The 26308-nt window shown below is 38.4% G+C and overlaps 1 protein-coding gene across 1 annotated transcript in view; it reads right to left on the bottom strand.

The window, feature by feature from the left end:
• The window catches only part of cerkl (ceramide kinase-like), a 45363-nt gene that overhangs the window by 3004 nt on the left and 16051 nt on the right, over positions 1–26308 (bottom strand). The window contains exons 4-12 of the mRNA XM_041807468.1: positions 15242–15370; positions 12348–12411; positions 8165–8295; positions 8002–8076; positions 3490–3667; positions 2955–3020; positions 2349–2374; positions 2140–2248; positions 1923–2019 (exon numbers count right to left, since the gene is read on the bottom strand). Of these exons, the coding sequence (XP_041663402.1) occupies positions 1923–2019; positions 2140–2248; positions 2349–2374; positions 2955–3020; positions 3490–3667; positions 8002–8076; positions 8165–8295; positions 12348–12411; positions 15242–15370 (875 nt within the window). The remainder of the gene's footprint in view (positions 1–1922; positions 2020–2139; positions 2249–2348; positions 2375–2954; positions 3021–3489; positions 3668–8001; positions 8077–8164; positions 8296–12347; positions 12412–15241; positions 15371–26308) is intronic.

The raw sequence follows: 26308 nt of genomic DNA, 5'->3' as shown, positions 1-26308 counted from the left end.
CAAGCCAAGGCGTGCTGAACCAGGCTAATCTACTCACCAACTAGTTTGTTTATTTTTGCTCTGTGAGAGGAGGATCCTCAGGTCAGTGAGATCAAGACTGAAGCACGTCAACGACTGATGGAGATAAATCAACCCAACCCACAACACAACCCATATCGGATCTGGATCAGTGAAATACCCAGAATCAATAAGCTCTGACTCTTAAGCCTAAGCTAATGTCATTTGTGAAGAAATATCACCACTGTGACCCATTACATGGAGAATCAGTACTTTTACATGCATAATAAAGTTGAGCTACAGTTCCATCAGGCAATTTTACTGGGCCCTTTCCTACACACTTTTAAAAATCAAATTTAAGGCTTTTTAACATCTTTTAAAGCAAAATAATACTGCTTTGTGCACACTTAACAGTCAAAAAGAAAGGCATAATAGATTTCTCAGTCCACTGGACCAGGGCTGAATATTTTGCTCTATGGACTGTTTATATAATATCAAATAGTACAAAGCAAAGAAATTTTGTGGTTATAAACGTCCAAATCTGAAGACTCCTAATACATTTAATGCATCTGTTCTATCAATAAGCCATATTCATCATAACACATTTTAGCAGGTGTACAAGGCTGATTCTAAACGATTAGAAATCAGAAGCAGAATAATTTTGTTTTTGTCTGCGAAAACCTGCCAATATAAGGGTGGACTGCATGGATGTTTAAGTTTGCAACCTGGTAGCCCAGATGTTACAGAACTGGACTAGTATTTCACAACAGTATAGAGTGTATTTGATCACAGTGAGCCAGATAAAATCAGATAGGGGTCTGGGGTCTTCCTCCAGGAAATTTAGAACATCCAACACTGAATTTCCTGAATTCTGAAGAATATTTATGTGACAATTTGTGGACTAACATGATAAAATTGTATACGGATTGCTGGAAAAGAGATGCATCTAAAGACCCCAGAACAACTGCCAAGACACTAGTTCCCTGCACAGGAACGGACGAAGAAGTCCACTTCTGCAGAAGAGACATCTTCAGGCCAGACTGAAGTATGCTTAGGACAACGTGGAGAAAGATTCTGCACACTGAAGGCATGTCCTTTGGTCAGATAAGACTAAACTAGAGTAGAGCTCTAGAGCTCTTTGGCCATAGAGATGTTGCTTATGTTTGGAGAAAGAAGGGAGAATCCAAAGAACACTGTTCCCACAGTGAAGCACGGCGGTGGGAGTATTATGCTGTGGGGATGCTTCATTGCATCTGGGACTGGGACTCTTGTAAAGGTGGAAGGAATCATGAAGAAAGAAGGATATGTGAGGATTGTGAAGAAAACCTCAAACAGACAACGACCCAGTGACTCATGGTGAAGAACATTATTGACTGGCCTGCACAAAGCCCTGACTTGAATCCCATTGAAAATGCTAGAAGACCATCAAATCTAGAGGAGCTTGAGAGATTTACCAAAGAAGAATGGGCTGGGATTTCTCAAGAGACAAGTCTAAGACTTGTTGAAAAAGGAGACATACCTGACAATTAGCATCAGGGTTCTAATAATTCAGGCGCTGGTAGTTTTTGATTTTGTGACAAAAAAGAGTTGTTTCTGTGTGCAAAATAAATCAGTGTAAGCATCAAAAATAAAACAAGGGTGTTTACATTCTGCTTATAGTTTCTAGTTTAGTTACACTGTTTGCTGCCACCAAAGACTTGTTTTCTGCCTTGGTTAAACAGTTCTTTAAATAGATATTATATCTTAGCAAATGTAAATGTAAAAAGTAAAATATAATAAGGATCAATGAATGGCTCTTTAAACTGGATTAGATTTATATTTTGAAAATATCAAACCTCACCTCATCTAAGAGCACACAGTAAAGTTGCTGCTGTTTTGTCCTGACAGTAAAGGCTGGTGTGATGCTTAATGACAGTTTCACTCACCTGTCCACTCGAGCTGTTATATCTCTTCAGGTGTTTGATGAACTCTGACCTTGAAGTGTTTCCCACTGCGATCAATGATGCGCTACCATCAGCCAACCTGTCACAAACAGGAAGTAGAAGAGACACGATGTCATAACGAGCAGTCACAAGGTCACAACAGAGATGACCTTTTACCTTCTCAGAAGGATTATCTGCTCATCATACACTCATGTTGTACCTGCTGTTTGGAGCCAGTCCTTGAGGTATGTGTGGACTGAGACAGGGGATGGACATAATGCTGATGCTCAGGTACAGACCCTGGTTGGTCATCCAGGACTCCTCCCCCTCTGCGATGACCAAACATAGAAAGAAAAACAGTAAACAAACATGTTCAGAGAGAGGGGAACAGGAACTGTGAATCTGAAGGCATATGACTGCTGGTCTCACCAGACTCTGGGTGCTGGTCCTGGTCTCTGAAAGGAAGGACAGAACATTTACAATGTTGATATTCACACACTTTCATAGTTGATTGTATTCAAGAGACCCAGTAGGGCTGCTAAATTATGGCAAAAACTGTGATCAGGATATTTAGAATAATACTGAGATCATGATTACAATTACTGTTGAATTTCCAGTTTTTGCTAATCAACAGAGGTGTGCTGCAAGGTTTAGTTTTGGGCCCCATGATTTACACCATTTACATCTATGACATTGATTCCTCTTTGAATGGTTTTCCGTGCAGATGACAATATTTTTAGACCTGAAGCATTTTTCAAAAGGATTTAATGAAAAGCCGTGGAGGCGTACACTCTGCTTGCTGAGCTTGTGCATGCATGTATGTGCCTGTATAATGTGATTTTTGAACACCTGGCAGTGATACTGTATACCCTGGAAAAATTCAGGGTTTGGGGGTATTAAAAAGATACACCACCCAATCCTACCCTACCCTGGTAAATAATGAGTAGCAAAAGCTTGTTTTAACAATGGTTATATTTGTCTGAAGACAGCCTATTTATACCAAAGTCAATGAGTGTGTTTTTTTGAATTACTTACTGATGCTCAGAGAAATTTTTGACTGGCGTCTTTGTCGGTAGATAAGACAACTGGCAGTTCTCTGGTCTGTTGAGAACAAATGAAAAATAAAAGAGAACAGACTCAGCAGTGACGTTGCACCTGTGCTGGTTTAAGGTAAATGCTAAAATCAGACAGCAAACACACTCACAATGGCCAAAATCTGATCATACTTAGCAATCAGGATGTTTAGAGAATCTTAGCTAGCCTGTTAGAATGCTAGTAATTAGAAATTTGCACACACACACACACACACACATCCAAAATGGCAGGGACAGACAAATATGAACCCTGATTGTGACACCAACAAAGCACACAGACCATTTAACTCATAGCAATCCAGGCAATGTGCTTTAACCATGGCAGCTTTTTTAAATTTGGAAAAAGTTCTGGGATATTTATATAGAAAGGAGTTTTCTTTCTTAAAGGGCCTTAACTCTGGATAACTTTCCTTTCCTTCAACAGTGTGGCAAAGAAATACAAATGTATGTCTTAATTTTGTATGTATTTGTGTTACCTGAGCCTAGCCAGAGTCTTCATCAGAGCGTACTCTCGCCGCCTCCCTGATGGCATCCACCTCTTCTTCTCTGCTCTTGCTAAGCTCCGCCCACCAAAGCCAAACATGGCGGAAAAACCAAAACGAACCAACTGATCGAGAGATGTGAAGCTGCACATGTCCACTTCCTGTTTGTGACCTGCAGAGAAACAGAAACATCACCCACACTTATATTCCAGAAAAAAACTCCAACAGTTGTTTTTACTTAAGCTCATCAATATTCAAAAGAAGCATCACTTCAGAAATGAGCGACAGAAAGAGGTCAGAAATGTGCATGTGTGTAAATATCCGTTAACTTTAGGGAAATCACTGCAGCACAGTGACTACTCTCTAGTTGTTTGTGCTCCAGTTTGACTGGTCTCTTGCCATCTACCAGTAGAGTTTGACCAGTTTAGAAGAGAGCAGAACCCAGAGGAGTTCACTGCAGATTTAGGACAAATTTCTGTGGCAGTGTTTGTTAGTGATTTCTAGAGCAAGAAGATATGACTGATGTGACTGTGAGCCAGAACGATGTAACTATTTGGTAGGCTAAAGACCTCGACTCCATGTCTTTGTTTCCAGGTTGACTGAAAGTTACTATGAAACACCAATTTCTTTTTCATTCTTTAAAGATTCTTGATGGGTTTTTTTGGCCTCTATTTTTCCTTTCTGCCTTCACTGTTGGGGCTGTATTTGATCCAGATATAATGTTTAGAACGGAGGACAAACAGTTCAGACTTGGTTAAATCAGACCAAAGAATCCAGTTTCTCACAGTCTGAATGACATTCAGGTGCTTTTTGCAAGCTCCAAGCAGGCTTTCATGTGTTTTGCACCAAGGAGAGGCTTCCATTTAGCCCCTCTGCCATAAGCCCAGATCAGTGGAGGGCTGCAGTGATTGTTGTCCTTCTAGTACTTTGTTCCATCTTCACACAGGATCTGTGGAGCTCATTCAGAATGACCATCAGGTTCTTGGTCACCTCTCTTACTCAGACCATTCTTCCCTGATTGCTCAGTTTGGCCGGGTGACCAACTCTTGGAGAAGTCCTGGTTGTCCAAACTTTTTCCATTAGAGAATTATGGCAGCCTCTGTGCTCCTGGGAACCTTCAGTGCAGCAGAATATTTTGCAGCCTGTGCCTTAGTTCAGTTTTTTCTTCTTAAATTTAAAAAAAATTCCTAAAATCGTTTTTTCCTCATTGTCATCATGAGGTACTGAGTGTAGACAAATGAGAGAAAAAACAAATTCAAACAACTCTAGTATCAGGCTGTAACATAACAAAAATGAAGAAAGAGAAGGGGGACTGAAGACTTTTTGATTGCTCCATATCCTCTTTCCCGTGTTACATGTTTGTTGTGTAAAAAAGGAACAAACATCTGATCAATGGCATTCTCTTAATGTTTATTTTTACTAAATGAAAGAAAAACTAAAACAGGAATGGTGACATGAATAAGAAATATAATCAATCCCAATCAACCTGATATGACCAACAGTACCATTTCATAAGTAGCTCTACACACAAACAGTACGCCATCTGGCCTTATACCTGCTGTAACCCACTGAACTGCAGTCTCAGTACCTGTCTGTCTGACTGCCTACCTGTCTCTCTCTCTCTGGACAGAATCTGATTTCCTCACCATATGGCATGTTGTCTGAGTGTGTGTGAGTGCGTGTGTGTCTCAGCTTTAATCCTGAGACAGTCAGCCTCACAGTCAGTGTGTCAGTGAGATCAAACCTGCAGCGCTTCTTAAAGGTGCAACCAGTTATTTCTTTTTACATTTATAATTCTAGCTATGTTCAAACAGGCAGTCCATAATCTGCATCAAATATGCAGAGTAGCCATTCACGTTAGTTCTACTGTCATTTATTAGTGTGCATATGTTCTTGTGCTGTGCAGTAAAATAAATAAGCTTTCATAAATAGGTTAAAGATAATGAGGTTTTAAATAAAACAAATGGTTAAGCAGTAGCAGTAATGGGAAACAGACTTCTCGGCTTAGAAACTGTCAGAATGAAATATTCATATGAGAGATTTAAAGGAACGTTTTCCTCACATTGCACTGGAATGTTGATATTTAATATTTTGTTGTTTAAAATTTTGGTGAATGACAATACATTTTTCAACTGAGAATTGTTCCATATATCCCCGGCTGATTTTATTCTATACTTTTTGAAAAAAAAAAAAAAAAGGATAAATCTTCACAAATTAGATTGGAACACTTTATCATCGAGTAACATTTAGAGATTCATTTTGAAAAAGTCCCTAAAGGTGACAAGAACATTTTTATTGACTTTCATTCTACATCTCCCTGGCTCTGACTCATTAAATCTAAGATAATTTACTCTGTATAAGTCAAGAAAATTAAAGGGGGATTGTTCATGGCATCTTGACATTATAGCCAGCCATCTTTAATGTTTGATTTTGAAACTTTCTGAATAGGTTGAAGGAATATTTCTGGGAATTCTTATCCTACATGTCAAATGGCTCTGACCTTGCAAATGTTGAGATGATCTGTCTGCTATTTTTTAAACAGATGAATTTAAACTAAAACAAATTATCATTGGAACACATTGATTTTGTGTTTTATATTTAGCATATAATGAATATTTTAGCAAAACCCAATAGGTGACGGGATTACTCCAATGAATTTTTACTCTGCGTGGCCCTGGTTTATTTCAAGCAAATTATGTTTATCCCATTTACTCAAAATGTACCTGAATTACTGTATACTTTAAAAAACAACACAAAATTAAAGGATAAATCTGCACATATAACATTGGAATTGTTTGATAATGCAGTCACGATTTAAAACAATTGTTCAATATATAATTTTTGGAAAAAATTAAAGTGAAATTCTGCTCAAATTGAATTGGAGTCTGATTTGATTAAAGATGACAAAAATGTGCTTCATTCCCCTTCCAGGGTTTTGTTCTGCTATGTCAAGTCAGCTTGATTACACTGGTTCCTGTTGTAATATTCTGACAGCCCACATGTGAAACAGCATGATGTAGCATTATGCAGCACATTTTCTCCTGTCACTTTGTTCCTATTTTCCTCTCTGTAAATAATGGCTGTGGACAAGAAACCTCTGTTTTTAAAGGTGCAATACAAATAAAGTTACCATTGTTATAAGAAACAAGGAAAGAGGGAGATTACAAGGTACCAGGAGTGTTGTACAAGAAGATCTTCTCTTACGTTTCTCACTCATCAGAGCTTGTTTGCTTGTTTTACAAATTAGAGATAGTTGTGCATCAATAATATCTATATCCATGTTTGACATGTTAAGCTATGCCTAGTGTGAACACATGGGGATACAGCTCAGGGTCACAAAGTCTTGTCAGTATAAAGCACCACACATCTATTTCTCCGCTTTCAAAAAAAAAAAAAAAAAAAAAAAGCACTGGATGTCATATTTCTTACAAGGGGAAAACTAAAATTTACAAGGCAGGCAGAGAATCAAATATTTTATGGATGCAGTGTGAACAGCTAGTGTGTGATGCTGCCAAATATAACCACAGTCTGACACTTGCATGCTGTTAAGACATGGTCTTAATCATGCACTAAATCCACTTTAATGCTGCAGATAATCATAGCAGCAGTGCCTCAGGATCTGTTAGTGGTTAGCAATGTTTGGAAAAGTCACCAGTACTTAAGTTTTTCTGGGCTGATCACCATGATTAGGTTCTTTTTCTATAACATGACAGCTGTATAGAGTATCATACCAGACAGCTCAGGTATGTACTTTGGAAGTACCATAAACACAGCAGAACTCACTGGTCGTCATGTTGTGTCTGTGGGAACCGTCTCCTACCTGAGAACTCTTAACTGCTGTCTACTGCTCAGAAGAACTGGTCTCATTTGTACCATCTGCCGAACACACAAACAGCTTCCACTGTTAATTACTGTTAATGAACCACTGTCTAACCGTAACCTGTCATTCTCACTCATCAGCCTGACTCTCGACAGCTTTACCTGAGAGCAGACAGGGAGAGGTGGAAAGAGGGCGGGGCTACAGTGGGCAGAGAAAACCTGTGATTTAAAGTGAAACTGATCCTGCTGTTAGACATCTGTCTGCTCCTCCCTCAGGAGTCCTCTCACCCCGTCTGCTTCACTCACACTGAAGCTTTGTTTTGACTCAAACAGCCTGAGTGACCACCAGCCAATCACAGCAAACCTTAAAAAGGCTCCTGATTGGCTCTCTTGAAGTAAATTAAATATGAGAAGAATGCAGGTGTTACCAAATCTGCTGCTCAACTAACGACCATTAAGGAATAGCTCCAATAAAGAGACAATTTCTCTAAGCAGCTATGTGAAAAAAAGAGTTAAAAGCTGTTAAAAAATGCATGCACCATCTTTTTCTTGGTAAACTGGATAAATAAATATTTATGTTGAAACTGTGTAGAAAGTTTTAGTGTCTTTCCTAGCTTTACTTGTTCGTCTCACCATAGTATGAGCATGTGACTATAGATCTAAATTTATTAATTCATTCAAACTTACCAAGTATTATATGCAGGGCTGCAGTAACTGGATCTCTGACTCCATGGACAGAACAGGAAACCACATCTGTTGAGCCTGTGAAGATGCACCAACATTTGTTAAAAGAGTTTTTAATTGAAGCATATATATTTGATCTTCTTTTAAGAGTCTGTCCCCCCCTTACCAGCAGGAATGATTCCAAGTGGCAGCACTTGTTTCACAGGTGTCTCAGGAGAACCAGCATCCAGCTGAGCTCTGAGGACCATAGCGTGACACAGCTCAGCCACTGAACCGTCCCCACCAACACACACCACCCTGATAGACAGGTGGAGATGAAAGAGTGTCAGTACAAGTCAGCAGGTAGACACATAGCTATTTTTGTCTTGTAACAGTTTCTTCTGCCTCTTATTATGGTAAAAATAAAAAACTCTTAAATTAAAAGAAGAAAAAATAATTTTCATGATCTTGATACAAATAAAGTTACACTGATCAGCTGTATTATAGTATTTATTATCATTATATTATATATTATAGTATATATTTGCTGTCTTTTACAGATTTACAAAAACAAACATTTATCCAGCAGGGGGCAGGGATCCTTCACATGACTGAATTTAAATATTTCCTGCCAAAATGCATCTGTCGATCAAAGCTCGATGTATTTTGGGACGAAACAAAAAAGTGTCTGCAGAAAACTTGTATGTAACTAAGAGAGGTACAGGAATGTCTGATTAAATTTGCTGCCCTGCTACAGAACCAGTGTGTTTTAATTTAAAAAAGAGAACATTTACACATTTGGAAAACTCATCTTCATTTGTTAAATATCTGTTTTGTACAAAACAAAACAAACAAAACAAACTAAAGCTATATTATCAAATTTTTTAAATAAAAGATATATTGGGAAACATTTCAGTCTTAGAATAAATAAACAGGGGATGGTTTAACTTTAGGAAAAATACTTTAGACCATGTTGTGGAAACAAACTAATTCAAGTGAAAGAATCAAAAAGACTTAATATTTATTTTTTCTAGGTACAAAATCTTTTTTTAAAATTCAATTTTCTTATAACATTTTTCTTTATCGTTGGGCCTTTATTCTGAAAATGCAATGGACACAGTCAGAAACTGAAGAGTGTGAGGAATGACACTGCATCTAAAAAAAATTGAACATTATGAAAAAGTTCATTTTTTCCTGTTTCTTTTATGTTTGTTTGTTATAATATTGCTGATTGCAGCTTATAGCTCAAAAAAATGTAAAAATCCACTATCTCAGAATATTAGAATATCACAAAACATTAGTCGAAAAAATGATTTATGATACAGAAATGTTGACCTGGAAAATTATGCTCATCTATGCCTTTAGTAATTGGTCGGAGTTCCTTTTGCACAAATAACAACAATGTGATATGAATTGAAGGCAATCAGTCTGTGGCACTGCTGAGCTGTTATGAAGCCCAGGTTAGGATAGCAGCCTTCAGCTTATCTGTATTGTTGTGTCTCTCATCTTCCTCTTAACATTTCCCCAAAAACAAGGGGTTCAGGTAAGACCAGTTGGCTGGACAATCCAACACAGTAATACCATGGTTAGTAAACCACTTTCTTGTAGTTCTGGCTTCACTGTGGGCAGATGCCAAGTCCTGCTGGAAAAGGAAATCAGTATCTCCACAAGGCTTCTCAGCAGATGGAAGCATGAAGATCTCTAAAATCTCCTGGTTGACAGCTGACAGTGTTGGCTTTGAATTTGATAAAGCACAGTGGACCAACAGCAGCAGATGACATGGCACCTAAAACCATCACTGACTGTGGAAACTGAAAACACTGGACTTAAAGCACTTTGGATTCTGTGCTTCTCTGATCTTCCGCCAGACTCTGGGACCTTAGCCCAGGTTGGACGCTGACGACATTGTCTGTGGTTCAGGATTGACTCGACATTAAGAACACCAAACTTGAAGCCCATTCCCTGGACTCGTCTGTTTGTGTTGGCTCTTGACACTCTGACTCCAGCCTCAGTCCCCTCCTTGTGAAGCTCCCTTAAGTACTTGCCTTGTTGCTTGTGCAGCCTTTCTTACCACACTTCCCTCCCAGTGAACCCTCCATGGTGTCACTGATTGTCTTCTGGACATTTGTCAAGTCACCAGTCGTCGCCATGATTGTGGTCGTGTGTACCCAACCAGAGTGAGAGAATGAAGCTCAGGAAGCCTTTGCAAATTGGACTTTTTCACAATAGCCACGTATTTTTAGACTTTTTTTCACTTTTGTGGGCTGTAAGCCGTAATCATTAAGATTAAAACTAAAAAAGGTCTTGAAATATTTCACTTTATATAAGATGAATCTAGAATGTATGGAAATATAACTTTCTGAATTAAATCACTGGAAAAATAACATGATATTCAATTTTTTTTTTAGATGTCCTTGTAAATCAGTAGAGCCAAAAGCTGGTTTTGAGCCCAAGTCACCAACAGGGGATGCAAGGACCTGACCAGTCCATGACCAGCACCTCAGTATGACCATTTTCATCAGATTGTGTACAGGTAAGAGGGTATTTACTGTGTATTATTATAAGAGGTAGTAGTAATAAGGGTTGGTAGAGAGATCAATAAAAATAATCACCACTTGATTATGTAACATGTCACTCAGTGGTTTTATAAACTCATTAAAAGACAGAAAATTCATCTCAGACATTTGTATTTTTGCATTTACAGTATACGACTCCGCCCACTTCCCCCTCCTCCTGTGTATGGGATTACCTGAAGCTCCCGTCACCACGGTGACAGCCAGCCTGATTGGCAAATGTAGGTTTCAACCAAATCCACACCAGAACCATCTCTCCCACACACACTGACACACACTCAGCAGCTAGCTTAGCAGCGCTGGGCTAATCTTCTCTAAGCACATTAAGCTTTATGAGGGCTGAGCACAAAAGCAGCTTACACACGCACACACACCACGCACACACACGCTGACAATCATAGATATTGATTGAAGGTTGATCTTTTTTTACTTGTGGTTTCAGCTCCTATTGTTGTTTCATTTTTTCCTGCAGTGTCACATTTTTACTCTCAGTAGTGATGTTAGCTCAGGTAGCTGTTTATCTGAAATCACCTGTCAGTGTACATACATTTGTACATTCATGAGTGTGTGCTTCTGTGTGAGCTTGTGCCAGTGTGTAATCAGTCTGGGTCAGTGTGTTTTTGTGTCAACCTCTGATGGTAAACTGCTCTTTAATTATCTGGTTCAGTTCAGACTGTCATACAGGGACGGTGTCATAGTTTAACTTTCTGATAGACTGTCAACTTTCAGTCTTCAGGTTGTAACTTTTGAAAGCATTCATACACCAAACTTTGTTACTGGTTGTAAAATTGAAAGTAAAAGGGTTCATGCTGCCTACGTCTTAGTTTTTCAAACCTTCCAATTTGTAATAATATAGCATAGGATCTTGAGTGAAAAGGCACACACTCTCTATAGAAGACCTCACAGATGACAATGCATTTCAGAGCAAAAAACAAGCAATGATGTCAAAGCTTGAAGAACTCAGTCAGGATTGTTGCAAGGCAAAGATCTGGAAAAAGCTACAAATAATTTTTTGCTGCACTGAGGGTTCATAAGAGCACAGTGGCCTCCATAATTCTCAAATGGAAGAAGTTTTGCACAACCAGGACTCGTCCAAAAGCTGGTTGCCCAGCCAAACCAAGCAACTGGGAGAGAAAGGCCTTAGTAAGAGAGGTGGCAAAGAACCTGATGGTTACTCTGACTGAGCTCCAGAGAACCTCTATGGACATGTAGCTATGTTCCAGAAGGACAACCATCACTGAAGCCCTCCACTGATCTGGGCTTGCTGGAGGAGTGGCTAGATGGAAGCCTCTCCTCAGTGTTAAACATGTGAAAGCCTTCTTGGCTTTCATGTGAAGTTTTTTGCAAACTTCAAGCTCTTTCACATGTTGCAATGAGAAAGCCCGCTTTAAGTTTCTGGTAAGCCTCTGGTGGTCAAAGTGGAAGACGTTTCACAGTGATGGGTGCTCCTGGAGAAACATGCACACTAAAAAGAAAAGAAAACCAGGCACCTCAAGCAGGAAAATGGGTCTTCTCTCCTTTGCAGATTGTAAAGATATTTATTTGTAGTGTAAAAATCTGCTGTTTTACATTGGTTGTTTGTACTTATCACTACAATGAAGCTTCTCTATCTAATTATCTATTATCTAACTAAGAAGAAAGGATTACATTAAAATTTCAGAATTAAAGTTATCCTGAAATATTTTATTTGTTTTTTCTTAACATATGTAAAAAAATATAAACCTTGAAAAAGTGCAGATTTGCCAGATAATCCATTTAAAGCATTTATTCAGAGAGGAAGGATGATAAATAACTAACCCATCAAATTCATCCAGCTTGCATTCCTTCATCACCGAGAGAGCGTGACCCTTTCTCTCCGTCACTAGAGAGAGAGACAGGCAGAAAGAGAGACAGGGAGAGAAAGACAAGAGGAGAGAGAGAGAGAAACAGATGGAGAGACATTGAGATGGACAGAGATAGAGTGTTCATGCTTGTGTGTGGTCACATGTACACAAGTGTGTTCAATAGCTGCCAAAAAAAAGTGGGACAACGGATATCACACCATCTGCTGAGAGAAGGAGAGATGAAAATATGAGGAGGAAAAGAGAGGAGAGGAAACAAGGAGAAAGGAGGAGAAAAGGAAATGAGGAGGAAAAGTTGGGAGGGAGGAAGTGACAAAGCGACGGGGTAAGCTAGACTAAGAAGAGGAGTCAAGAAAGAAGAAAGGAGAGGGGAAAAAGATGAGGGAAGAGATGATGAAAGAAAGATGGAGACAACAAAAACTATCATTTCTACCTCAGGCTCGAATGCTTTCGTCAGCCAGTCACTCTGTAGTTTAAATGCTTAACACCAGTGTCCCACAGACATGTCTTTATTTTCTTAATATTTGAAAGAAGGTCAACAAAAATAATGGTAGCAATAGCCATCTTTCTCTTGTGTTTCTCTGAGCATGATTGTCATTTAACCCTTTTTCATACAACATGACATAATAATAAAGTTAATCTTTGTCTTTAATATAAAAAAATCACTTATTTATTCAAAGACATATGACATCTGACTGAAATTAAATAAAAGACAGCATCTGGGATGGGAATTGCAGGGTAACTCATAACACTACAATTCTGCAATAACTAGAAAACCATAAATTAACATATCACAATATCTAATATCTAATATATAAATGCCTGATTAATATATTGATCTACTTATTTTTGTCACTTTCCCCATTCTTCAAGCCTTCTCCACTCACTTTTCTTCACCAATATCTGACATTATCCAGCTGTCTTTTATTACTTTTTATTCTTCTGTCAACTTCCTACTGACTGTCCCTTAAGTCAGGCATACACTGCGATTTAAAGCTGATTCTGACACAAATTTTGAGTCCCACAACTCACTTGGAAGCCAGGCCATATTTGCTGGACAGTTTATAGGGGGCTGGCCCGTCCTAATCAGCTGATCCTGACTAGTCAGAGAGAGTTGGCATATTTTGGTCGCTTCCCAAACTTTGGGGCATTTATTTCTTTGTAAACTGTTGCACAACTTCTTAAACCACCATAACAAAAGCAATGCCTCCTCAATTAGCCTTCTCCTCCTATCAGCTGGACATATCAGCAGACCTTCATCTGACTGTAATGAATGATTTGTCATTCATGAACGAGTTCTAAGAGCCAGCTCTTTAATGCGAACAATGGGAGACATTTTCATTCTTATTGATGTTTTTGTTATTAAATTTACCTCAGAATTATTTCATTATAATTAATTCTAAGGTTTGACTTTTTTAATAATTAGGGCTGTCAAAAGATAAACCTTTATTTATTGAAATTAATTGCAGAATTTCTGTAGTTGATTGTCATTAATTGTCACCGTTTTACTGCATTTTAAAATTCCACCATTTCACATTTCAAAATGTTATTTCTTTTGTTTTCATTTTTTTTTACTGTCTTGAACTGAAGATAACTGGCTTCCTTTTGGATACAGACCTGCTTTTAGAGGTGGATTGAAGATTTCAACATGAACTGAACCACATAAAAAGGAACTTGTTACAGACTGAAAATAAAATAAGAGATCATTTAAAAGGTTCAATTGACACTGAACTGTTTGTGAGTTTTTAACTAAAATGAAACATTAAGGAGCAGCATATTTTGCATCACTGTGGCTGCAGGGAGGTTGTGGGCCTTAATTAATCACAAATAACTCTATTTATCTCAAAGCCCTAGTATTAAGGAATAATATCGGTGAAAACAGATGCACATTCATCAGTCATTAGTGGAAACATCACTAAATTTAGATATTATAAAAGCAAGATGAAGAGTTATTTTGGCACATAAATCATGAGAGTTGGCTGTACATTTGGCAATCCAACAACTGTATTAGTTAGCTTGAATTCGCAGTGTATGCCTAGCTTTAGTCATGTTTTAAGTTCACTGAGAGGAGTCATAAAGTGGGGACACAATGAGTAAAATAGACAGCACTTTATCTTTTCCCATTAAGGTATCAACATTTGGCACCTGTGATAAAATAATTGTATCACAGGATGACAATATACTGTTGTCCTATCCCCTCGTTAGTGTACCTATTTGTAAGTAAATGCCAAGTTAGGTGATGTGAGGGCTTGCTGTGATCTTGCATTTAATGATTAATGCACTACTTTATAGTTCAAGTGGATGCTCTTACAAGATTTAAATGTATTGCCTTAAGGCTAATCCAAGATATTACATTCAAAAGACTGGGAAGTACAGATGGATGGGATGGACAACCCAAAAATGTAATGCCTGCAGTCACTGCTGAGACTGAGGAGTAAAAGCAAGATGGGATGAGAGGAGATGGGTGAGAGGAATCAAGAGAGAAGAGAAAAGAAGAGGAGATGAGAGAACAAGGGGGGAAAAAGGAGAGGAGAGGAGAGCAGCAGGTTGCCTCCCTGTTACAACAGATGGGCTAAGCTCCACCCCCTGTATCAGGTTACCTAGCAACCAGAGACTGCCATTAACACTGACCTTTGGACCTCCTCTACAAACACATCCATGTTCACATACACACTCCCAGATTTCACATCCACTTTTGGTCTCACAAATAATTTTTAAACAGTACACGTCAGTTATGACATCATCATGCTTAAGTAGCCCTGCCCACTTTCAGTCTGAGTTAAAGAATATTAATCACTTTTATTTGTTGTAAACATAATCAGAGATTCAAAAACAAGCGGGTGGACTGACCTGTGATGTCAGTGTGAACGTCGGACATCTTGAAAAGAGGAGCCACGTGTTCTCTGTAGATGTGGACGGACTCTTTCTTGTGGCTGCTTGGGTTGATGAACACCTTTAAATATTTAGGACGACTGAACCCTGCAAAACAAACAAACACAAATAAATACACACACGTGAGGCTAATGTACAACCAATTAGACAAAGTTGTCCCGTCCTATCCTACTGCTTTGTACTGAACTGCGTCATATTCAGCTATGGTATGGTATGGTATGGTATGGTATGGTACGGTATGGTATGGCATTTGTTCCCAACATGGGCTCTGGGGCGCCAAAGATCTTAGGGGGGGCCCGGAACTTTGTCTGTTCAGAGGCTGCCAAAAATTAGATTTGCAAATCTTTATCAAAACAGTAATAAATCAGTTATTGAGTTGTTTATGCAAATGTCTTTTGATAAGTAAAAAATAGGGTTTAGGGTTTTATCAGTGAAACAATTAAAATCTATGTTGATTTTTGATGGCATATGTCACATTTTCTTTACTCTTGGGTCTTTGGGGGGGGGTCCCACTTTTATTAGGTACATGTAGGGTGGTGGGGTGGGGGGGCAGAGAAAAATTGATGGGAAACACTGTGGTATGGTATGACATGGTATGGTACGGTATAGTATAGGATGGTATGGTACCCTATAGTTTGGTATAGGATGGTACGGTACGCTATGGTTTGGTATAGGATGGTATGGTATGGCATGGTATGGTACGGTATGGTATAGGATGTTATGGTACTATATGGTTTGGTATAAGATGGTGTGGTATGTTATGCTATGGCATAGGATGGTATGCTATGGTTTTGTATCGCATCATCTCTCAAAGTTTACAGGCATGGACTAAACATTGACTGCCAAACAGAGAAGCAAGACTCATCACTCCACAGACCATGTTTCCTCTCTTTCACAGTCCAGAGTCACTGTGCTTTGCACCACTCCATCCAACACTTATTGTTGGACTTGGTGATGTAAGGCTGCTTGGCCTTGGAAACCCATTTTATGAAGCTCATGCAGCACACTTTTTGTGCTTTCATTAATGCCAGTGGAAGTTCAGGACTCCAACCCTAACCCTACTCTCTGTGATTTTATGTGGTCTTCCACTTCGTGGCTGAGTTGCAGTTGTTCCTAAACGCTTCCACTTTCTAGTAACATCACTTACATGAACCATCACAGTACTACGCTTTAAGTCACTGAGCTCCTCAGAATAACCCATTTAGTATCACAAATGTTTGCAAAATGAGATTGCATGGCTAGGTGCTTGATTTAAGATACCATGGCAATGGATCTGATTGGAACATCTGAATTCAATAATAAACAGGTGTGGCCAAATATGTTTTCAATATATTGTACCGACTGAATCTCTATGTTATTGTTTTTTACTGTCTTCTTCATATTTTATTGTATGTTTTATCATATTGTATAGTATTTAACTGTTTTTTTCATATCATGTTGTGTTGTATTCTCTTGTGTGACATTCTATAATAGAGGCACGATATTCTGTTGACTCCTGTTGTATTATTCATCATCTGGAACCAGGAAGGTCAGTAAAAAACATAACATTACAAACTTTGGAGATCCCTTTACACAAATAAAATGACTAAACACGCTTGCATGTTAAAGTCTTTAAAAAACACCCATTCAATGATTGAATACCTTCAAGAGTCAATAAATTGAAAAATATTCACAATATCAAATTACATGAACCAATACTTAGAAGGTAAGAGGTTGTGTGTCTGTGTTGTGTCAACTTCAAACTACAGAAACACTTAGACACACACTGACCCCCTGGACAGCTCATCATTAGGCAGATTTAGAGACCGCATTATAAATCCCCATAGACCAGCACAGATCAATATACACACACACAGCAGCTCCATTATCCTGCTCATTATTATAATCTGCTCCCAGAAGGCCGTGACCTCGCCCTGTTAATGACCCCACGCACACATACACAAGCAGGGCATCAGCTCTTGCCTTCAACTCCACCTCATGTCTCTGAATGACTTCTAAGGAGTTCCTGAGAGGAGAAACCAAAAAAACTCTACCCCTCCTCTTTCTACAGGACCCCCACTATTACCAGAAGTGCTAGAGCTCCAAAAATAGTCCTGATGTGTAAATTCAGACCACTATGGCAGTGTAACTCCCTAAAAATGACTACAAATCAATTTCCATCATAGTTTCCAAATATAAAATCCTTAAATATATATTAAGAGATACTTTGAGCGGTCCTGTGCTCATGGATCCTGGATGATACTTGCAGAAATGGCTGTAATGGGTTTTAGAATGACAGAGCTAGACAACATCCGTTACCTGTTGTGTGGATAGACTGAATAAATACACATTAGTGATGCAGAGATGTAGAAGGTGACCACAGAGCACCTGTTCTTGCTTTAAGCACAGTGTCATTTATATCATAATTTTATTCTTGAACTATCAGTTGTAAATGTTGCGTTCCTCTCTCTAAACATGTTATAAAACCTGTGAAGAATTGATTTTCTTAATATCTGAGCAGGAAGGTAAACATACAGTTAGACGTAGAGATATCAGGTATCCATCAGATCATCTCCCAGCCATCCAGCTGCAGGTTACTCTGGTGCTGCTAAAATGTTACCATGGTGAACAATCCCAGTGCCGTCGAGCTGAAGTGTTGAGTTTCTTACAGAGGACGGAGCCTCTGAAAATTGTTGACAAAAACAGACTGTGCTAAATGCAGGCTCATTCTGGTTACAGGGGAAAAAAGCAATCAATTAAAGGCTTCAAATGTGTGTGAATCTGATTCTGTGGAATGATATCACTCCATCTACAGATGTTTAATAGACATGAAGCTTTAAATGAAACGCAAGGTTTGTAGTCTGCGCCATGAAAGTCATAAAAAATGTAAACAAGGACAGGCATCAGAAAACCCTGCAGCCACTGTAGCAAACTGCATGTCACATATATCCACTGCTGGGTAAAACTGCCATATTTAACATAATTTGTCAGCATTACTGTGATGTATTTTCTATCATCGGCTTCTTTCTGCTAATGCTTTGTATTTGTAGTTTAAAATGGTAATTGTGCTATGTGTGGGGCACAGATGAGTGATGGCCCAGGTTCAATTCCAGCCTTCGGCTCCTTTCATAAATGTCTCTCCCCCACTCTCTCGTCTCTGTCTCTGACTCTATCCACTATCCTCCTCTCTAAACAAATGCATAAAAGACCCAAAATATAGATATATAAATATATCTTAAAACAATTGCTACGCATCGTCACCAATGAGCCTACAGATCACCCAATGGGTAACAAAATATTGAGTAAAACATGCCTTAATGCAGGTACCTGGTGTAATCTTTAATGAGTTAATGATAATTGTTGTAAGAACAGTACATGCAACAAATAAAGCTATGGCATGAGGCAGGGTAGAATTAGACAGTTTGTGTTTGAGAGAGTGTGGAAAGTCTTAAGTGGTGTGCAGGAGTGGTTTTAGTGATTTGGAGGCCCCTAGAAAAGACTAATATTAGACCAATAAATCCTTCGTAATTGATCTCACCATGAACTGATATTCATTGACAGTTAAACATGGCTCTTTGTGCAAAACTCAGCCTGGGGTCTCTTGTACATGAAGTATTATATTATATTGTTTTGTTTCGTATCATAATGGGGCTGAACAATCAATAAACATTTTGATTACATCGCAATATGTCCAACTGCAATTATTTGACCTGAAATCATCATTCCCTTCAATAAAAAAATAATTCATATCAAATTTGCAATGAGTCAAAATAATCGCACAGATATATTTTCAAATTGTTCGGCCTTAAATCATTCTACCAAATATTGTGTTCATTATAATATGGAATGAAGTATTGCTTGTTTGTTGAGAAAGACATTACATGATGAAATTGCAGTAATTGCAAATTTAAAAAAATTCACAATACTGAGGAGAAAAACATCACACTGAGATTATTTTCATACAATTCGGCCCTATATCATGTTGTAATGCTTTGCAACACAATGCAACATAGCAAAACGCAAGTTAATGCAATATAAGACAACACAATGTAACACAATACAACTCAGTTTAATGCAACATGACGCAACGTAACACGATGCAACATAGCACAACACACTGCAACTCAACTCAATGCAACGCAACACAACGCAACGGAACATTTTACACAACATAATGCATTATAATGCAACGCAACAAAACATAACACAACATAACGAAACTGGCATAAGGTGACTGGCGTAAAACAATGTAATGCAATGTAACATCATGCAAAATAATGCAACGTGCAGCAACATAATGCAATGTAACATAAAGCAATGTATCAAACGCAATTTAACGTGACGCAATGTAATGTAACGTAATGCGGTTTATCGTGATGCAATGTAACGTAATGCAATGTGTCGAAGCAATGTAACTTAACACAATGTAATGTAACACAACACAGTGTAACAGAACATAACATTAGGTCACGCAACATTACATTATGCAACGTACCAACGCAACAAAAAACATCATAAAACAAAAGACAATGTAAACCAATGCAGTTCAACACAACTTAATGTAACATAACATAACTGACATAACACAATGTAACACAATTCAACATAACACAAATTAACACAACGTGAAGATACAAGAAGTAACATAAGGCACTGTAACACAACATAACGTACAGCATTAAAATGCATCGTATCCCAGAAAAAACATAACAAAATCTAACAAAACCTAACACAACATTATGTATCATATTGTATCATAACTTATCGTATCTTTTCCTAACATTTATTGTATTGTATCAAATCATTCCACACCTTTTCATAATATATATCATACTATATTATATCTTATCATATTGTATTGTTTTGTATTGTAACATACCATATCGTAATATAACATATATGGCATCTTGTAATATTGTATTGTATCGTATCATACCATATCATACTGCACTGTATCGTAGTATCGTATTGCATTTCTTCATACCATACCCTATCCTACTCTATCCTATCACATCAGACAGAACCTTATCAATTCAATCCTATCCTATGCTACCCTTATGGCTAGTATTATGGATGAGAAAAGGCTGTTAAAAGCAGTCTAAAAATCTACTGGATAACTGTTGTGATATTTCAGTGTGAACATCTACTGTATACATAAAGCTAAGAAAGGTAAAAAGCTGAATTTCCAATTTTTTCTTAAAATTCAGATGTCACTAAAACCAACAGAGTTTCCGGGTTAGGTTAAAGTAGGTCAAGTGTGTAAAAGGTGTGTCAGTGTGTTTCTGCTTGATGATAACTGGGCAGGTGGAAGTATAGATTAAGGCAGGGACGAATGTGTGCTGCCGTTCAATAAAGTTTGTTTCCTGACAAACCAATTAAACCCTTAACTTAAATATGTCAGAGGGAGACAGAGAGACAGAAAGGGTTCACTCATCTCGTTACTATGGATACACTTGCTGAGGCCTTGGCTGCATGGGTTAATATGTAACACAGACCTGTATGCACAAAAAACACACAAACAGACAAAGGATTGTAAAGCAGTTTATAGAGGCATCTTTTTCTGACTGAAAGGTATTCATCTTTTGAGAGACAATCTACAGACATCAATTATTCTAAACACCTCAGATCTCAGACGTAAGTTTACTCAGCAAATGAAGGCTCAGTAAAATATGTAGATGTTCTTTCACAGCAGTTGCTTTTGATATAGATCATTGAGATTTTGTGGAAATGATTTTCGCTTGTTATTTTTCTTATAAAGGGAGGCTAGTACATTTGAGGACATGTGCTTGTGCTTAATGGGGATATTTAAGGGCTTTTATATGATGACTGTTCTCAAGCATTAGACAGACCACTGACTGACCATTTTGATTCACTAAAAATAAAGTTTTGTTAGTTGTAGTGTTAGACACACTAGTCATATACCCTAGCTGTTATCAGCTGACAGCCTGTCAACTGAAACATTGTTTCTAAATGTGCAAAAACCAATCACAGCTCATCAACTTAATCATACCTTCCTTCTTACAGATCCCTGCAACACCAAGATCTCTTTATGATCCATGCATGCATCATATATAATAATACATATAACATAATTCATTTTTTAGAGGTCTGCAGCACACTTGCTGCTAAATATAGCCATTTATTAGTAAGACTTTCCACATAATTCATATATCACTAAGCCCCACCCTCCAACGCCACAAGCCAATTGCATTTCTCACAGTTCACTCTCGACATCTGGCTCATAGCCCTCCTAGAAAAGTATTAGATATCATGATGTTCCTATTGTTTTACTGATTTTTTTTCAGTCACATCTTAGAGAAATGGTCAAATGATGTACACTAGGTAAATGCAACACTGATGACAAATATGCAGAGGCTAGAATATTAAGTGTTTTCCCCCTTAAACCTCATATAAACACAACAAACTGTCAACTTACATTGACTTTTGTTGCAAAAATATCATTAAAAGAAGGGTAGCCTTTCAACGTGCATGCTCCCCTCTACATTTTATCTTTTGAGGAGTGCAGCCTGCTTGCTGCCATGCATATATATTATTTTTTCCTGGTGGATGGTTTGCATGGGCATTCTGAGCCACCCATTAGGAAAGAAAGAGAGGGGAGGTCTGTGGTGCCCAGCCACAAAGAGGGGCGCATGGTGGTTAGCAAAACATTAATTGTCAAGTTAAACTGTAATAACTACTTTTAACCAAAATAATGATTATACGCTTAAAAACAAAACACAAATTGAGTTTATTGTTGTTTTAATAAAATGGAGTTTGTTTCAAAATGTAAATCCCATCTCTTAAAACAGAAGCAGCCTTTTTTCTTAATAATGTTTGTAATATGGGCGATGGGCAATCCATAACCTGTACAAAAGACAAAATGCCAGAAAAGGAGAAGAAGCTTGGGCAACTTTTTGGGGAACATTAAAACCAAACAATAATTTGTTAACCTTCTTTCCAGCTCCAAAATGAGGTAAAAGTTAGCCAGGAAACTTACACTACAGCTACTGATCCACCACATGCATTAATACTAATATATCAGTTTAGAGACGGCCCTTTCACAAGGCTTTTCAGGGGAAATGCCATTTCTCTTGGCAGGCCTGACTTAAGTGCTCTAGTAAAATTGCATTTTGTCCTTTTGTCTGTTGAGTGTTGGCTGTTTATTGGCCACTATGATAGAGTCCCATGCCCCACTTTCCTAATAATTTGGGCAATATCTTCAGTTTGCTTATAGCATCCAATCAACACCCCAGCGCTAAAAAAACTCCTCACTGATAAATAACACAGAAAAGAAACAAACAAATGTAGAGCACTTTTGCTTGGAAAATTACTCAAATATTTAACTGAAAAAATAGAATCATTTGAGTTTTATACAATTTATAAAGAACCTAATAATTGCAACCATATGTTTGATTAAAATACTTCCATCTGACTGCCCAGTGTGTCCTCCCCTGATTTAACTTAGTCAATTAACATTTCTGTAAGCAAACAGAAACTTGACATCAGATTGACGAGACAATTGAGCCAGAAGGAGTCACCACAGCAGACCGAGTGAGATCGGTTTCGCCTTCCCAGTTGCTCCATGGCTGTCGGCTTATCAATCTGTTGTGTAGTTAAACAAACACAGTCTATCCATCTCACCATCCGACTGCATATATGAAAACAGACTCTATACACCATCAATGCTCGCCTTTTGTCACCGACAACCATTCAATCTCTGTGCAGCGTTTTGCAGCTGCTTCACACAGCAAAAAGCACAGAATAACGCTGTAGAAATATAAAGTGTCTACTCTGCTCATTATTGTGCAGCTGAATGTTTGGTCCTGGAGGTTAAGAAGTGGCGATGGTGTCTGCAGCGGCGAGACTGCCCGCTCCGCAACACCGCGATTCACACAACAATACGCTTTTCACGCTGACCCCTGGCTGGAAAATAGGCTTAATGTCCGCAAGGCAGCAGAGGCACTGACTGTGTTTACCTTCCCCACACACACTCACACAGACGCCTCGGTCGCGGTGTGTAAAGTCACAAAGGCCCTCGCAGTTTGATGTGCGGTGTGACCACGCGAGCTGACACACGACCTGTGAGCCATTCATGTATGAAGTTGTGACTTTGCTGCAGGGCCTCATGTGTAATCTGGTTTGATGGACAGACAGACCAACAGACAGACAGGTGACCAGCGATAATGTGTCACACCAATGCCATGGTGACAGCACGAAGCTAGCATATGTGAGTGACCATTGACCTCCTCAATTATGGGTATCTTGTAACATTTTTGTGTGAGCGGACATCATCACATGAGCACAGAAAATCTGAAGTGTAAAGTGTGTTAGTGCGAGTTAAATCCATACACAGAGCACTCAAACATTTCTATTGTGAGTAAAGTGTCAGCCAGGCACCGCCCACCATGCTGCACCTGGGAAACCAACGTCTGGGAACTTCAGTCTGCAGCAACATCCAGAACTTTATTTAAAAAATCCTGTCAGGAGGGGGATGTGCTGCCAAGGTACAAGTTCACTCAATTTATGCAATTTTATTTCTTTATGGGAACAGTCATGAAATCCACAGAAAGGAGCACTTAGTTGCACTTTAAACAGGATGATTTTTGTAGAGCTTCTACAAACTTGCCATTGGCAGAGGTTTTTTTTTTATTGCAAAAGGTGGAATTTAGTTGTGCAAAATCCAGCATATTTCCATGAACAAATGTTGCTGACAGATTAATTTTCACTTTCCTAATTTATAAATTGGAAACATTTCACAATAACCACACACTTTTTTGCATTAGAAATGCATTTGTAAAGTATTAGTAAACAGTGAACTCATCATTTCAAAAGTATTTTTATTTACAGGTACATCTCAAGTAAAAGTTCACTTTTGTCCTGTGATTTACTCCAGGAAGTTAAATTTCAATATATTCTAGATTAATCTTATGCAAAATAAAATACTTCAAGATTTTTTTGATTTAATCTTGATGATTACAACTTGCAGCTAATGAGAGTCAAAGATCCACTACCTAAAAATACTAGAATGTTGCAGAAAAGTCCAATTTTCAAAGGTTTCCTTAGCCGTTATCTCCCCATTGGTTCAGCACACACACCCACAATCACAAGGAAGACTGCTGACTTTGCAAATGTCAAGATGACAATCATTGACACTCTCCACAAGGAGGGTAAGCAGAAAGGTCACTGCTGAAAGGGCAGATTGCTCTCAGAGGCTGTATCAAAGCAAATTCATGGAAAGTTGACTGGAAGGGAAAGTGTGGTAAGAAAAGGTGCACAATCAACAGGGATGAGCTCAGCTTTCAGAGGATTGTCAAAAAAGCAGATTCAAGAACTTACTAGGGAGTTTCACAAAGAGTAGACTGAGGCTGGAGTCAGTAAATCAAGAGCCACCACACACACAGGCTTGTCCGGGAAATTGATCTTAAGTGCCATGTCCTTAGTGTCAAGCCAGTCCTGAACCAAATCCAGAGTCAACACTGTCAGCCATTTACCAGATGATTTTACTTCACTTCTTTTCACTTCATGCTTCCAAATTCTCAGAAGCTTTATGGCATTGCTGATTCCTTTTCCAGCAGGACTTGGCACCTGCCCACAGTGATGCCAAAACTACCAGAAACTGGTTTCTGACCATGGTGTTACTGTGTTTGACTGGCCAGCCAACTGGTCTGACTTGAACCCCGTAGAGAATCTCTGGGAAAATATCAAGAGGAAGATGAGAGACATCAGACTCAACAGACGAGCTGAAGATGCCATGCCACGTCGCATCGATGCAGTAATTTGTGCAAAGGAGCTCCAACCAATTACTGCGTGCAAAAATGAGCATCATTTCCCAGAAAGTCAACATTTCTGCATCATAAGTCCTTTTTGGACTGTTGTGATGTTCCTATATTTTGGGATGGAGATTTTTTATTTCTGTTAGCAGTAAGCAACAAGGTTAAAACTAAAATGTTTAGGAATTTATTTGACCTATTTCCTGATACACATCAGATTTAATACATTTTAACATGAATAATTTGACTAGTGAATAGTTCAAATAATTTGGAATATACCAGTAAAACTACAAGTATCCCCATCAGTGCAAATACCAAGCTTAACTACTCATACTGGTACTCATAAAAGGCTGTAGTAGCTGTATTTGGTATCTTTCAACAGCATGATGTATTAATGTAACTTAACCCCCCCCCCATCAACCCTTCCCAAGACCTTCACCAAAATACAACAGAGACTGTGGCCACGTCAACCTTAACTAAAGCCTTGTAACTGAATGGAGTGAATTCCTGCAGCCAGTTAAAAAGTTTGGTGAGAAGTCTGAAAACACAACGATGAAGGCTGTTGTAGTAGTAGACCAGCATTTTCGCATCTGAATAAAAAGTTCAGCCATCACATTGAGGTGTTCATGGTGTTTGTAGGTCTCCATTCTTTCAGCCTTGTGGTGTTTATTAGCTAATGCTTCCAGTTCGTGCAGAGTGGATTTTATTGTGAACTAGAGTGAACTTGACACACGTGCATGTGTAGACAGTCTTTTAGCTAATCTCTCTCACAGACATGATTCTACTGTGGACAGGATGTTACCGAGTGCTGCTGAATGTGTGTGCGTGTCTATGTGTGTGCGTGAGTGTGTAATCTGTATCATTTTGTTCCGGTGGATAAACGGATTACCTCTTTTGTCTGATGTAACAGTGACTCACCTCATTAAACAGATTAACAGGCAGACTTATAGAAAAAATAAAAAAATTACAAAGCCGAGCAACTCCTATTGTATCTGGTGTATAACTAGCTCACATGTTGTAAAGACAAATGTCTATTTCACACATAGTTCGCCTTTTTTGTCATTATGAACTATCTATAGAGATATGGTAAAGATGACTCCGTTTCATGTACCGGGATGTTTATTGCGAATGACTGCAGTGGTGATTGGTCATATTCGCAAAGATCTTTTTTTCTTTTTTTTTTTTTATAAATTCAAATATTTACTTTTGTCCCATCTATACAAGATAATGGAGTATCTTATAAATTCCTGGAGCATGGCAAGCTGACAAATGAATC

This window comes from Cheilinus undulatus, linkage group 15 (genome assembly GCF_018320785.1).
Source record: "Cheilinus undulatus linkage group 15, ASM1832078v1, whole genome shotgun sequence".
Taxonomy (NCBI): Eukaryota; Metazoa; Chordata; class Actinopteri; order Labriformes; family Labridae; genus Cheilinus; species Cheilinus undulatus.
This window is presented reverse-complemented; position numbering and strand designations above follow the sequence as displayed.